A 16,539-nucleotide genomic window follows, 5' to 3' on the forward strand; every position below is an offset into this window, starting at 1 on the left:
CATCTACCCTGAACAACAGGAACCAATATACAAGGACACATGCACCTCCATGTTTATTGCAGCACTGTTCACAATAGCTAGGATATGGAAACAACCCAGATGCCCCACCACAGATGAATGGAACCAAAAATTGTGGTATCTATACACAATGGAATATGCAGCCTTTAGAAATGACAAAATAATGGCATTTGCAGGGAAATGGATAGAGCTGGAAGAAATCATGTTGAGAGAGGTAAGCCAAGAGCAAAGACACAAACAGTACATGGTCTCCCTGATAACTGGATGTTAAATCCAAAATGTTAGGTGATACACCAAAATTAACAGGACTTAAGAAACAAAGAACTTCCATTCATCTGGTCAAACCACTACTAAATAACCCCAAGCTGCTGATCACATGTATGGTGTATATGTGTACACCGTTATATGTTATAGACCGTGATAGACAATTTGCTCCAGGAAAGTTAGAATGAGTTTTTGCCTTTAAATGAGCATCATTATCCCACAATACTGTGAAATTTGGGAAATTATGTAATTACTTAATTACAATTTAAAAAAAACACCAGAAAACTAGAAGTGGTGCTGTGGCTCAAGTGGTAGGGCATGAGCCTTGAGCTGAATTGTTCAGGGACAGCTCCCAGGTCTAGAGCTCAAGCCCCATGACTGACCAAAAAAAAAAGAGAGAGAGAGAGAGACACAGACGGAGAGAGAGAGAGAGATCTTTCATGCAATTGTTTCTATCATATTTATAAGATTAAGTCTTTGTTGCCTTGTATGTCCCTCACTCATGGTATAACCCCTGCTTTGACTATATATGATGTTGGTATATGTGGAGAGGAAAGTAAAAAATAAATTGTTCCAACAGGGATACAGGAGGGCCCATTGCAACAATGAGATGTCCAAGTCATTATGTAGCAAAACCAACTTTACAACTTTGGTAGGGGGAACAGGGAGGGGGAAGGGAGGATACGAAGAGATGGGAAGGGGAAACAAAGGAGGAGGCTACAATGCTTGATAAGAAATGTGCTCATTATCTTGCCCATGTAATTGTAACCCCTCTGTACAGTACTTTCACAATTAAAAAGAAACACAAAAAAAAGAAGACATTTAGAGAAATTTTAATTTGTATTGTACAAACTTAGACAATAGTGGGATCTGATGAACTGATGTATTCACAATCAACAAAATAAAAACTGAGTATCTTTTCTATATAACAACAATAAGCCATCTACGAAAAAAGCCAAAAGACCAATTTCATTCTCAATGGCTTTCTCAAACTAAAATATTTAGGATTAAACTTGACCAAAGAAGTTAAAGACCTCTACAATGAAAGCTATAAAACCTAAAAGAAAGACATTGAAAGCCAGGTATGGTGACTCATACTCCTAGCTACTCAAGAGACTGAGATCTGAGGATCAAAGCTGTACCCCAGCCTGGGAAGGAAAGTCCATAGACACTTACCTCCAATGAACCTGTAAAAAGCTGGTGTGAAGCTGTGGCTCAAATGATAGGGTGCTAGCTTTGAGCAAACAGCTAAGGGAGATTAATCAGTCTCTGAGTTCAAGCCCAATGCTGGCAAGAAAGGAAAGGAAGGGAAGGGTGTGAAAAGAAGGGAAGAGAGAGGGAGGAGGAAAAGGAGGGAGGGAAGGAAGGAGAACCAAGCATGTGATATTTGTCTTTCTGAGACTGGTTTTTATTTTTCTGTTTGGGGTGGTAGGGGTGGGGGAGTGCATGCATGTGTGTGCCAGTACTGGGACTTGAAAATGTTCAAGGGAAGGGCACCGTCCCTTCTCTTAGTTTTCTTCACTCAAGGTAGGCATTCTACTACTTGAGTCACACTTCCACTCCCAACATTGGAGATGAGAATCTCATAGACTCATAGAGGCTGGGTTGGCATAGTCTCCTGAGCTTCTAGGAATACAGGCCTGAACCCCCGCCACAGGGCTCTTGGATTCCTTTAAGTCAGGTTTTCTCTCCCCCACTACCCCACCTCAATTTCACAGGCTTAAGATTCCATAGTATTTATTTCTACTGGACTATGCGTGGTGTCCCTACTTCAGCTTGCTTTTCCTACTTGAGCTCTGGACCTTCTGTCAGTGAGGAGAGACACTGACTTTCCTCTCAGCAATCTGCCATCTTGCCTCTATCTCCTTATTTATGCATTCTTACATCTCCTAGTAGCCTCTTAGTAACATCTCTTACTCGTACTAGATTTCATTTTGACATGTCCATTTATGCATATGATGTATCTTGATTAGAATAACTCCATGTATCACTCTTCATCCCTCCCTCTCTCCCTCTCTAAAGCACTTGCAACAACCTATATTGATTGTTCCATTCCACCTCTGTATAGAAAGTATTTTGATCCTATTCACCATCCTTTAACCTCTGTTCAGTTTCTTCCTACGAGTGCCCACACCCCAGACAGTCATGTTCCATCTTCTAATACTCCCTTTTATTGAAATGCTTTTTAATTGTTAAAGGGGCTTCACCATGGGATTTTATATATCCATCACCACAGTTTAATGATTTTATATATACACGATAAAATGTTATATTATATGTATGATTATATTATTAGATAACATTATATATTATAGTACTGTAGTATATAATATACATTAGTATTAAATACTGTAATATATAATAATACAATCTTATACTTATATAATTTCGATAAATAGAATTACTATATATAACATGTGTATCTTATATGTGTTTATATATGCTTATTTTAGGTCTAGCATGTACATATGAGAGAAAACATGTGAACTTTGTACTCTTAAACCTGGCTTATTTCATTTCATATGATGATCTCCAGTCCAATAAATTTCTCTGAAATGATATAATTTCATTCTTTTTCTTAGCTTAATAACATTCATGATACACACATTTTCTTGATCCATTCATGGCCTGGGAGTAGTATTGATAGCTTGACCCTTGTGAATAGTGCTTCCATGAATATGAGCATATAGGGACCTCCATAATAGTCTCATACACATCCTTTTGAATAAATGTCCAAGAGTGGTAGCACTAGATTGCATGGTAGTTTTTTTTTTGCAGTTTGTTAAAGAACATCTATACTGGTTTATTCAGTGCTCACATTTGTTTATTGTCCAAAAGTAGTATATAAAAAAAGTGTGATTTCCCCCAAAATCCTTGCCTCCATTACTTGCTTACATTTTTGATGATGACTATTCTGCCTAGAGTGAGGTGAATTCAACTATTGTTTCAATGACCATTTCTTTGTCACTAGAGATAGTCCGTGTTTCTTTATGTATTGATTGGCCATTTGTAGTTCTTCTGTTTTGGGGGGGAGGGGTTGTCAATCATGGACTTTGAACCTAGGACCTTAGTGCTGTCCCTGAGTTCTTCTGCTCATGGGTAGCACTCTACCACTTTGAGCCACAAATCTACTTCCTGGGTTTTTTTTTTGGGGGGGGGGGGTGGAACAGATGTTTAATTAGATATCAAAGTCTCCCGATCTTTTCTGCCCATGATCCTCATATATCAGCCTACTGAGTAGGTAGGACTACAGCCACCAGCACATGGCTATTTTGTACTCCTTTTGGGAAGTCTCTGTTCAGTTCTTTTGGCCATTTATTAAATCATTTTTCATTCTTGGAAGTTTGGGTTCTATTTTTTTGAGGTTCCTGCATCTATTGAAATGATCATGTGGTTCTTGACCTTATTCCTATTGATGTGATGAATATAACAATTGACTTGGAAATATTGAACCAGTTTTGCATCCCTGCAGTAAATACTGTTTGCTCACTGTATGTTTTTTGATGAGTTGTTAAAGTGATTGGCCAGAATTTTTTTGAGAAGTTCTGCATCGATGTTCATCAAAAATAGATTTATAGTTCTCTCTCTCTCTCTCCCTTTTTCTGATAAGTCCTTGTTTGCTTTTGAGATTGAGGGTTATGCTGGCTTCGTACAATGAGTTTAGGAGTGAACATTTGCTTTCAATTTCATAGAAAAGTTTGAGGAATACTGGTGTCAGTTCTGCTTTGAAGGCCTTATAGAATTCGACTGTGAATCCATCTGGTCATGGGCTTTGCTTGTATGGGAGATCTCTTATTGTTTCATTGCTTGATATGGGTCTATTTAGATGGTTTAAATCTTCTTTGAGCCTTATTCTCTCTTCTGTGAACTTTCTATCCACTCCTGAAGGGAGAGGAGGTTTCTGAGTTGTCTACTGTTCATGCTGAAACAGACTTTCCAAGGGATAAGAAGCCATACACAGCAGAGAAAGGTTGTTAAGCTATCTATCTGAAACGTTGATGGATTGTCTTCCCATTCTGTCTGTCAAACAAGTTGGACATCCACCTTCACAGTGCACAGACACTAATAAAGATAGCAGAACTTTCTTGATTTCACTCCTCAGGACTCTAAGCATAACACACAAACCTGTCATCCCAAATATGTGTCTACTAATGAACACTTCTGTCAAACTCCCATATGTTATTTTCTTTTTTATATGGCTTGACATGGCACCAGAGTTCTTATGGTGACTTTGCGTGTCCTCACTGAGAGGCTGTGGACATTACATTCATTGGCAAATTTCTCAGCTTCTTCCATTTCAGCTGTTGGCTAATATAGAAATTGCAACAAATCTCAATTATAATGTAGAAATAATATTTAGCATTGATTAATATTTAATTTAAAGAATAGCATATATCAAATCAATGATACCTAATCTTTGTAGAAAGAGTCAGTATCTACCTTACATTTCATGATGTGATATCTTTGGCTGTTTTTAGTGTTATTGTTTTTATTCTTGAATAATCTCACATAGTCCAATATTTCTTAGGTTTGGGCGGAAAACCATCTTCAGGTGGTGTTTATTCCAAATGGCCATCGGTGAGACCTGTGCAGCCTTTGCTCCCACCTTCATTGTTTACTGTTCCCTGCGATTCTTAGCTGGGTTATCTATTATGCCTGTTCTAACGAACTCTTTTGTTCTCAGTAAGTAAGTCATTTGATCCTTTCATTTCCTTCTTGACTAGAAATATCTTGAAAACATGACTTGGAAAAAATAATTATTACCACACAACTATAATTACAAGTATGTTTTCCTCCAGTTATAGAGTGGACAAGACCTCAATCCCAAGCTATGGTAGCAATGTTTACTTCCTACAGTACTGGGCAGATGCTGCTGGGAGGACTGGCTTTTCTCTTTCGCAGCTGGATCACCCTGCAGCTGATATTATCCATACCTCTGTTGGTCTGCTGCGTGTTATCAAGGTATGGACAATATGTGTGGCCTTTAACTCTAAGGAAAGGGGAAATAGAGGCGTAGAGGGAGGACCTGACACTTGGGATCTGTGTAATCTCTGAATGATCCTGTCACCTCACCCACAGTCACCACTGTGCTACTGAGATACAAAGGAGAACAGAATGTACTCTGCGAGGAGGCTGCAGCTGTGGAGTGAGCACTTTTCTATCTTGACCACAGAATTATTATGGAATCTTTTTTTTTTCTCTCCTTTTAAAGCATATATTCCTTGGAATAAGAGGGGTCTGATGGAGCTATTTCCACACATATAAATAATGTACTTTGACCATATTCACACCTTCTATTAGCATGTAAATAATGTAATTTGACCATATTCACACCTTCTATTAGCATGTAAATAATGTACTTTGACCATATTCACACCTTCTAATCGCTTTTCCTATGCCATCTTCCCCTCCTTTTTAAAATATACTTTTAACTCCTTTAACAGGCTTAACTCTGCTGTTTTTTACAGAATGCAGTTATATTTGCACTCCACCCCCATCAACTACTGACTTCAATCTCCCTGTGTTCCTATGGCTCCCCAGCATTAGGGCCCCTTTTACACTCATAACATACAAGTGCCATATCATATAAAATATATTTAAGTCCAGATTTGCAGACAAGAGTATATGATATGTGTCTTTCAGAGTCTGGTTTTTTTCACTTAACTTGATCTCCAGTTCCATCCATTTTGCTATAAACAACATAAATTTGTTTATCTTTTTGAGTAATAATATGCCACTCTGTGGATTATTTCTAGGACTTATATTCTATTCCATTGGAATACGTATCTTTTTTTCCTACCATTACCATGATGATTCATTACTCTGGCTTTGTAGCACAATTTGAAGCCGAATATTGTGATACCTCCAGCATTGCTTTTTTTGTCCAGGAATGCTTTGACTCTGCAAAGTCTGTTGCACTTTGCTATCAGTTTGAAGATTGCCTTTTCTATTTACACAATGCATGTCAGTAGAATTCTGATGGGGGCTGCATTGAATCTGTAGAAAGTTTCAGTAGTATATAAGCATGCGAGGTCTTTCCATCTTTTGCTATCTTCTTTAATTACTTAATGCTTTGTACTTTTTACGTTTTCATCAAAAGTGATAAAATGAGCAAACTCTAAGACTTTAGCCAGCAACTTTCCTACCGGTTTTTGATCATACTGTGGAATATAATTTTCTTGGACTTTGTTCCCCTGACTGGCTTGAAAGTGTGATCCCCAGATCTCAGCCTCCTGAGTAGCTATAAATGAGCAAACTCTAAGACTTTAGCCAGCAACTTTCCTACCAGTTTTTGATCATACTGTGGAATATAATTTTCTTGGACTTTGTTCCCCTGACTGGCTTGAAAGTGTGATCCCCAGATCTCAGCCTCCTGAGTAGTTATAATTAGAAGTGTGAGCACCTGTTCCCAGTGTAAAGAATTTTACTGTGTATAAAATCACTGAAAAAAACATCTACAGAGATTAATTCTATGGCATATAGATCATATAGGGATATTAACCATTGGGATGTCAATGGATACTCAGACTATTTGTACATTCCTCCTTGTTGTCTATAATTACTTTCAACAAACAAACACTTAGATACCCTTCCTGTAAGTCCACCAGAGAAGGCAGATTTAATCAGAAATGACTCTACTATGATGTACAAACTCTACATGAAATGGAGAGGAAAAGATATTTCAGATTAAAGTTATGTGTAAAATAAGCAGTTAGATGTTTACTATAGCTCTGCTGTCTTCTTTTTCAGGATGCTGGTAGAGTCTGCTCGGTGGCTGGTTTTTAGCAATCAGCTAGAAAAGGGCTTAGAGGAACTTAGAAGAGTTGCACGTATAAATGGAAAGAAGAATGCTGGGGAGACCCTGAGCATTGAGGTGATCTGAGAAGGGGGCTGATTACTGGGAATGGATGATTTGAACTCACAATCCTACTATTCTGGGTCCTTTAGGCATATCCCAAATTAGAATTTTCTAAGTGAGAAGTTTCTTTGTTTTTGTATTTTGTTTTTTTCGGTCATGGGGCTTGAAGTCACCGCCTGGATACTGACCCTGAGCTTTTTCGACCAAGGCAACCACTCTATCACTTTGAGCCACCATGCTACATCCGGTTTTCTGTTGACTGATTAGAGATATGAGTCTTGGGAACTTTCCTGCCAAGGCTGGCATTGAACTGGGATCTTCTGTTCTCAGCCTCCTGAGCACGCTGCTTCTAAGTGACACTTGCACATCACCGAATTAGTTCCCCCACAGTCTTATTATTGTGTAGAGAAAGAGGAACCAAATGAAAAATTTGTCTGTCTTTTGTCAGAAATCATATCATTGTTTGAATAAAAGACCAATTTCCCACACACGACACACATATGGGCAAGGAAGCAGTAACCCTTTCTCACTAGTTCAATAAATCATGGTTCACTTTAGGGAAAGCATTAAACATCATTTTAACTTCCATGCATTTCTTTCAAAAATTAAATGCTTAGTAGGCAACAAATAGGAACTCTTGCTCTAATCCAAGTGCTTTGGCAGTAATTATATAAAAGTCCTTCTTTCTCTGACATTTACACTGTCAATATCAGAGAGTACTAAGATGTTGCCTATGTAGAAAAGCTCTTTGAAAATCTTTTTTTTTTTTGCATTTCTTTTCTTGTTGTGGGGTTTGTTGATGTTTCTCTTATTTGTTTTTCTCCATATTTCTAGAACCTAGGTCCTAATATGGCTGGCTCACTCATAGATACATTTTACTCAGTCATTATTAAATCTTTGTATCTGGGCCCTAGTGACTCATGCCTATAATCCTACCTACTCAGGAGGCTGAGCTCTGAGGATCGAGCCTCAAAGCTAGCCCAGGAAGGAACGTTTGTGAGGCCCATATCTCCACTTAACCACCCAAAAGCTGGAAGTGGTGTTATGACTCAAGTGGCACAGTGGCAGCCATGAACACAAAAGCTCAAGGGCAATGCCTAGCCCCTGATTTGAAGTCCCAGTAGCAGCTTAAGTAAAGAAAGAATTAAATAAATACTTTTGAATACATAAAGTGTGTCAGCACAGTGTTGGATATAACTGACGGAATTAACTTCATAGCAATTGTCTGCAAGAAACATTTTAAATTAGGGCAGAAAAATTGAGAGACAGTCTAATACAAAATCGGTGCTAATCCAGTCTATGTGCCAGGCATTGGTGAGAAAACCAAAAAGTGTTCAGCCAGCATTTATGGTCTAGAAAGGACTAAGGTGATAAGAGCTGGAGGAGGCCTTTGACACATCACCAAACTGGGCGGCAGTGGCACTGCGGACAAACGTGCCCACAGGCTGCTCTGAAAGACAGCAAATGCCACGTAAGAAAATGCTAACCAAGGAAGACACAAAGATTGTACATTCACAATCAAAGTAATGTCATCCCTCTGCTGTATGAAATAGCAGTGTCTCCAAAAGTTTCCTTTCATCACAACCAACATATGCTCAAAGTTCAGAATCTATTTTTCCTAGTGCTGGTACTAAATTAAGGGCCTCTTACATGCTACGAAAATGATTTCCACCTCTAGCCCACAGAATCTTAACATTTTAATGAGGTGTAAATGTGCATGGGACTACTTAAGCATTGTTCTCTGATTATAGAATCTTTGTATATAAATCTGTGAAACTACAGAGTAAAAAAAAAAGTCCACCTGTCCCAAAATCATCCAAAATGCAATGATTATATGAACACTGTGGAAATACTGTATTGTTTTTGTTCAAAAGGGAGAGGTAACATACAAAGGAATCCAGAGCCTAGCTGAATCCAGCTAGGCAAAGGCTAGAAATTCCTATTGTAGTTTTGAAGGCTTGGAAAATTCTAGCAGACTGGTCCTCAGCAACAAACTCTTGCCTTTCAATCAGAGCTCTGAATTCTTCACATCTGTCATTAATAATAGATAACATTTCAAATAAACAGTATTCCTAAATAGTGTCCCAAGGAACATTTCAGCGACACTTCCTCATTTTGTATTTTGTGTCTTTACTTGGAAAATCTAAAATACTAACTCGCTGATAGAACAGTCTGTCATATCCAGTATTAACTCTCCACAGTCCTCATATAGAAAATGAATAAACTGTTATAAAAATAATAAACACAAGCCAGGCACATCTGCCTTACCCCTGTAATCCTAGCTACTCAGGAAGCTGAGAACTTGGGATCAAGACTCAAAGGCTGCTTGAGGTTCTTATCTCCAAAAGATTACACAGAAGAAGGCAAAGAGGGCTGGGAAGGTAGCTCAGTGGTAGAGCCTTTGCCTTGCATGCATGAAGCCCTGGGTTCGATTCCTCAGCACTACATAAGCAAAAAGAAAAAAAGCCGGAAGTGATGCTGTGGCTCAAGTGGTAGAGCTCTAACCTTGAGCTGAAGAGCTGAGAGACAGCGCCCAGGACCAGAGTTCAGGCCCCAAAACGAGACCCCCAAAAAAAAATTTAAAAAGAAAAAAAAACAGAGGAAGGCAAAAGGGTTGCTATGGTCAAGTGGTAGCGTGCTAGCCTTGAGCAAAAGCAGCTCAGGGATAGCACCCAGGCCCTGACTTCAAGCCATAGGACCAACACACACACACAAACTCTCTCTCTCTCTCTCTCTCTCTCTCTCTCTCTCTCTCTCTCTCTCTCTCTCTCTCTCTCAAATGTCAAGGTTCTTTACTTGTCCTTGCCTCAGTATTAAAACAGGCTTTAATCTTATCTAATTCCCCTCTTCCTGTATCTTTCCTGGTTCTTCCCACCTGAGATGGATTTAATGCCCAAGTCCCTACTCTGTATTTTTCCTTGAGGATTCAACACACCATATGTGTTTCATCTTTTAGTATTTAGCAATATAATTGGCACATTATTGACATCTCATGAATGCTTATGACTTTTGTTGTCCAAGGTTGTGAAATCCAACCTGCAGGAGGATTTTGAGGACAACGCCAAGGCAAAAATATCCATTTTTCAGTTGTTCCATGCACCCAGGCTGTGTGTGAGAAGCTGCTGCCTGAGTTTTATCAGGTATGTTCCTTTAAATAAACTTATCAATATATTTTACCTCCAATATCTTATTAGAGAGGAACTACATTTATTCTTTCAAAATCAATAGCAACAGCAGGCCAGGGACTGGTATAATGCTTGAGTTCCGGACCCCCAAAAAGACCACGAGAGACCACAATGGATGTAATCACCACGAGGTATTTATTGCAAGCTAGCTCAGTCCTCTGCGCACACAACAAACAACTGGTGACGCTGAGAGGCCCGAGCCTGGGGTTTGCAGCCCTTTTATACATTCTTTGGGGAAGGCTGGGACTTTGCACTCATCATATCATTCCTTGACAACTCAACACATACCACGGGAAAATCATAAAACATCTCTAATACATGGTTCGAGGTTCCAATGGCATGAAGGAATTTAGAAAGAGTTATTGGTCAGATCAAGAGGTTGATGTGCTTTAAAATGATTGGTTAAAGTCACAAGGGTGGTGCGATGGAGTACATACAGAACTGCAGGACTTTCTGGTTAGATATTGGTCACTACTCCTAGGTGGGGTGCTGTCTGGAATCTCAGGCAATTTGGCTTATCTTAGGTAAGCATCATCTGCAGTTTTCCAAGGACTGTTTCTACTTAGTTTTCTGTGGAATTTTCTGGCTTTAGCACTGCAGTAGGTCAGAGGCTAAATTCCAGAATAAAATGAGGTCTCAGGTAAATTACTGGTCAGGTCTTTCACTGGTGGCTCACGACTGTAATCCTAGCTACTCAAAATGCTGTGATCTGAGTATCAGAGTTCAAAGCCAGCCCAAGGTAGGAAAGTCTATGAGATGCTTATCTCCATTATATGACTTAGAAAATACCAGAAAGTGGTGCTGTGGCTTCAGTAGTACAGTGCTAGCCTTGACCACCAAGAGGCTCAGGGACTACATGCAGGCCCTGAGTTCAGGCCCCAGGACTCTCAAAAACAAAAAACAAAACAAAACAAAACAGTGGCAGCATTATATACAACAGATCAATACATAAGAGAAGAAAAATGATGTTAAAGGGTTTATGTTTAATTACCACCTTTTAAGGTTACCTTTGAAAGATTAAAAAATTAGAGTTATATTTTACAATTGCTAACTGCTGGTTTTGCTTTTGTAAACTTGCTCGCCTAGCACTAACCCCCCATTTTCTGGAAATAAGGAATTGAGTAAAGAGTCTTGGAGTCCAGATGCCTAAAGAGTCTTGGAGTCCAGATGCCGGCCCGGGACAAGGTCTGTGGTCATAAATAAAGAGTAAACAAGTAAATTCCCAAAGTGGCCAAATGGAACCCAGGATAGGGACCCAAGATAGGGACCCAAGATAAAGAACAAAGAGTATGTTCCTCTGCATCCCTGTGTGTAAAAATTCTCGGTATAGGGGGGCTCAAGATAAGGACCATCAGGTGAGCCCAGCAAACTAGGCCAAATGTTAATCAATCACAAAACCTGTAATTATGTAAACTCCCTGACCCTTATCTCCCAGAGTGACTATCTCCATTTGAGCATCTGCGCCAATTGTTTTATTACAAAGAGTGTTCTAAATTTCCCCCGTATAGTAAAAATGATTGCTGGGGTACATAGTGACTTTTAAATGGGCCAATCCCGGGAACACCTGGTGTTATATGCTAATCTTGTGGTTTTTGCCTTTAAAAATGCCTGTAACCTCAGTTCGGGCCTCCCTCCCTTGCCGGGGCAGAGAGACCATTTGCGCAAACGTCAAATAAACTCCTCTTGCTTATTGCATCTCCCGGCCTGGAGTCTGAGTTTTCTGGGGCGCGCCCTCCCATTGACGAAAGTATCCCAGAAGTCTGGGGTCTTTCACCTTATGAGATCTCTCAGTAAGACTGAACTACAGAAATATGGAAATCACATTCCAGAACAAAGTTCAGCACTGCATATTAGCATATGGAGTAGTCCACTGTGAAACATACTTGAACATTTTATCTTTTTAGTTTTTATTGAAATAGAACTTACATAAAAAAAATTGCAGCCAGGCTCAGAGGCTCACAACATGATTCTAAGTGTTCTAAGTGCTGATGTTGGGAGGATCTCAGTTCAAGGCCAGCTCAGCCAAAAAGTTCACAAGACTCCATCTCAACCAATCAGAAGAAAGGGGTGGTGTCATCACAGCTATGCAAGGGCATAAATAGGCAGGTTTCCGTCCTGGTTGGCCCTGGCAAAAAGTAAGGCTCTCTTTGAAAAATAACAAAAAGCAAAAAGAGCTGGGGTTGTGGCTCAAGTAACAGAATCCATGTTCTCATGCCTGACATAAAACACCATTACTTACAAAAAAGAAAAAGGCACAAATTCTGTGTTCATGGAGATCCATTTTATAAATCCTTAGGGGCATAAGTTAGCCAACCAAATGAGCACATTTTCATTCCTTGAATCATTTCTCTTCTACCTTTATCCCATTAAGAAAAATAATAACTGCGGCGAACGCCTTCTCGACCAGCGAGGAAGAACGACCACCACACCAGGAGTCTTCTCAGATCACGCTTTATTGGAGAGCCTTTTTACTTGTAGGAGAGCTTGAGCTCGAGAGAGCGTGCTCCCAAAACATGGCCGCTTATATAGAGAATAGGAACACGGGTAGTTCTTTGATTGGTCGTCTGCCTTTCAGCGTCACCAGGTGCCACGGGATTGGCTGGGGACTCTACGTGGCTCCGCATGCGCAAAGCCCAGGACCCACCATCCCGCCAAGCACTGTCTAATATGGACCTCAAAGCTGCAAGGGAGTGGGCGGCGCCTTGTAATGGCGTTCGCCCCGGCTCCCTGCAAATAACCATACTTATCGCTCTCTTTCTGAGATTATTTTGCTTCTTAAAAAAAAAAAAAAAAAAAAAAAAAGCTTTTGTTAGCCCTTGAGTTCTGTTATGGGGAAAAGAGTCCACCACTCAGAGATAGCTTCAAGAAAAAGATGAGGAAAGCTGACCGGCCAGGGATGCAGCAGCACACATGAAAACTCTGACCCTGAATGGCCCACAAGCTAGGGTTTTTAAAGGCAAAATCCATGTGGTCAACCCTGGCCACAGGCAGGTGGCCAAAAAGTTTATAACACCCACATAAAGGCTGCATATTTATGTCAGTGGCTAGTGGAGTTAGAGTCCATCTTATACTATCTGTTCTAACTAACCTATCATTCTGGTTTGATTAGGCGAGTGAAATTGGGGGGCCCACACAAAGCAAGCAGGTATTCTTTCTCCTGGGGGCAGGATAGGGATGGATGGCTGGGCTGTTCTACTATTGTTAACCAAACGGGGCTGATCTTATCTGGGTTACTGATAAGCAAACAGGGCTGCAGATCTCACAACCTTACCACAACAATCAGCAGGGCTTTCCACATTTCCTGGGGTCTCAATAAACTTCATATTTCCTGACCCTGGGGGCTACTGAGAAACCAGTATTTTGATTTTCAGGAGTAGGGGAAACTCCTGGTATATTAAAAAAAAGGAGTTAGTTTTGGCTTCCCCCAACAAATTCCAATTAAAAAAAAAAAAAAAAAAAAGCCCTGCTTGTATATTGGTGTGTGTTTGCTGATCCTGGGGCTGGAACTTGGGACCTTGGCATTGTCCCTTAGCTTGTTTGTTCAAGGCCAACACTTTTCCAGTTGAGGCATACCTCTACTTGGCCTGAGTCCCACACACTTTCTGCACAGGCTAGCTTTGAAACTTAAACCTCAGATCTCAGCCACCCCCCTCTCTCTTTCTCTCTTTTTCTTTTTGTTGGTCATGGGGCCTAACTCTGCCCCTTGACACTGTACCTCAGCTCTTTAGCTCAAGGCTAGCAATCTACCTCTTGGGCCACAGAGCCACTTCCAGCTTTTTCTGCTTATGTGATGTTGAAGAAACTAGTCAGTAGTGATGAAGAAACAGAGAAATTTGAAATTCATGAAGAATTTTTACCAAAATACATTATAGGCAAGAAAGTATGAGTCACAATGATTTGGACCTAAATCTAATGTCTACTGATACATTTGTGTGCACCTGCTGTAAATCTTGTACTATTTCCCCAGGGAAAGCAAGGAATTCAGTGATCTTTTTTTTTTTTTTTGGTTGGTCCTGAGGCTTAAACTCTGGGCCTGGGCGCTGTCCCTGAGCTCTTCAGCTCAAGGTGAATGCTCTACAGCTTGAGCCACAGTGCCACTTCCGGTTTTCATAAGAGTCTCACAGACTTGAACCGGATCCTCACATCTCAGCCTCCTGAGTAGCTAGGATTACAGGCGTGAGCCACCGGCGCCCGGCTTCACTGATCTTCTTTTCCTTTGTATCTGAAATTAATTTGCTCTATCATTTTAAATGTGTTCTTATTCTTTTAACTTCAGAATGGCACTGGCCATACCCTTCTACGGCCTGATACTCAACCTGCAGCACCTGGGGAGCAACATCTTTCTGTTCCAGATTCTCTTTGGCCTTGTCACACTCATCAGCAGATTCGTTCCCTTCTTGGTATTGAATTATCTGGGCCGAAAACAAAGTCAGATACTATTCATGTTCCTCACAGGACTTTCGATTCTGGTCAGCACCTTTTTGTCCCCAGGTGAGAAATGAGTTGGGGAAAAGTAAGTAATGTCTCCTATCTTCCAGAAATTTCTTTGGTTTACTCATTTGGGCCAAAAGAATGGCATCACCATGGATAACCGGAGGATCCCATGAAGTTAATGTGAAGGCTTAGAAGCTGTCCCTACAGCAGTTGTTGGCAAAACTTAGGCTCTTACTGAGCCAAAGTTCTTAAGGAGTCAATGTTCTTCAGGACCCAAGGCTGTCCTTATCAAATCTACGATAAATCTGAACATCAGTGCCACTGATACCTAACAATTTCTTTAGAACTAATTGCATGCATTGTGTTATCAAAGATCTTGCAATTGTAAACCCAGGAAGACACACAATCCTCTCCCTGGAATTATTTTTTCCCATTTATCAAGTCTTTCTATCTTGGTCATTCTCTCCTTTGTTACACTCTAAATGCAACAGTTTAAAAAAAGAGGCTCATTGATTTGAATGAAGGGTTTTGTTGTTGTTGATTTGGGGGGTTGGGGGCAGGGATTCAGTCCTGGAGCTTGAACTCAGGGCCTGGTTGCTGTCTCTAAACTCTTTGGCTTGACTACCACTCTACCACTTTGAGCAGTAGCATCACTTACAGTGTTGTGGTGGTTAATCAGTAATAAGGGTCTAATGAATTTTCCAGCCCAGGCTGGCTTTGAACTGCCATCCTCAGATCTCAGCCTTCTAAATAGCTAGAATTTCAGGCATGTACCAGGAACACCAGGCCACTGGAATAAGATTTAGCAAAACAAAAACAAAAACCAAAAAATAAACAACAACAACAAAATCCCGTGCCTCATGTAGAGAGAAAGAATACAATAGGAAAAAGAAAAGACACTAACCTAAGTATGGTTTTTAATTTTTTTCTTATAAAAGAGATATAAGAGGGGTTATGATTGTGTCAGTCAGGTAAGAGTACATTTCTTTTTGTCACCCCTTCAGTCAGTATAATCCAGTTTTTGTTTTATAATATATTCCTAAATAGCAAATAGATGAAGAAACTCACCCAGCACAATTTACTATATTAATTGCATGGCGTTAAGTGATGATTGTAGGGACTACAATGGTCCCTTCCATCATGTTCTCACGGCAGGAATGTATTTGAAGAAGCTAGAACTGTATACTCCCTTCTATATCCTGCTGCCGGCCGGCTCTCCTCTGAAAGTACCTTAGTTTTTAATCATATCTTTGACTACTTTTATTAGGCTTCAAAACTTTTTTCATTTTCTGTGTCAGTGATTCCAAACACAGCACTAGCTTTCTCATAAGAGTCCTAATGTTAAGATTTTAAAATCCTGGCTTGTTATCTAGATCCTGCTTTCTTCACAAAGTTCACTCCCAACGGAATCCAGTTCTCTAGTCAATACATCTGCTGGAATACCGGTCCTATGTAAAGAAATAATCTCCTGTTGTTAGTTCTAAACTGTTGAAGGCATGAGTCATTAACCCCTCGGATTTTTATACATGTATTCCTACCACATCCTGAACAACAACAACAACAAAAACAAAAAGAGCATTTCCTGACTTTCCCTGCCTCTGCCATGACTGATAAAACTCAAATGGGCAGGGAGAATTGCAGCAAATGTTTTCCATTCCTTCATTCAGTGCTTAAGCCCAAACTTACTAGAGTCTGCTTTCACTAGCTCATCTGTTACATAGTTTCTCCTAGGTTCTGTTTGTTTATCACATGTTTCTTGCTAGCAAATCCCTCCAATAG

General features: G+C 40.1%; 1 protein-coding gene across 3 annotated transcripts in view; it reads left to right on the plus strand.

Annotated features, from left to right (window-relative positions):
* Positions 1–16,539, plus strand: part of LOC138810657 (steroid transmembrane transporter SLC22A24-like) — a 36,081-nt gene that overhangs the window by 11,860 nt on the left and 7,682 nt on the right. For 2 of the 3 annotated variants that reach the window (XM_069997821.1, XM_069997818.1), the window contains exons 3-7: positions 4,811–4,965; positions 5,082–5,244; positions 7,033–7,156; positions 10,163–10,281; positions 14,603–14,817. In XM_069997821.1, the coding sequence (XP_069853922.1) occupies positions 4,811–4,965; positions 5,082–5,244; positions 7,033–7,156; positions 10,163–10,281; positions 14,603–14,817 (776 nt within the window). The remainder of the gene's footprint in view (positions 1–4,810; positions 4,966–5,081; positions 5,245–7,032; positions 7,157–10,162; positions 10,282–14,602; positions 14,818–16,539) is intronic. The other variant, XM_069997819.1, reaches the window with a different exon arrangement.

The sequence above is a fragment of the Dipodomys merriami genome, unplaced genomic scaffold, assembly GCF_024711535.1.
Source record: "Dipodomys merriami isolate MVZ:Mamm:240054 unplaced genomic scaffold, mDipMer1.0.p SCAF_505, whole genome shotgun sequence".
NCBI lineage: Eukaryota > Metazoa > Chordata > Mammalia > Rodentia > Heteromyidae > Dipodomys > Dipodomys merriami.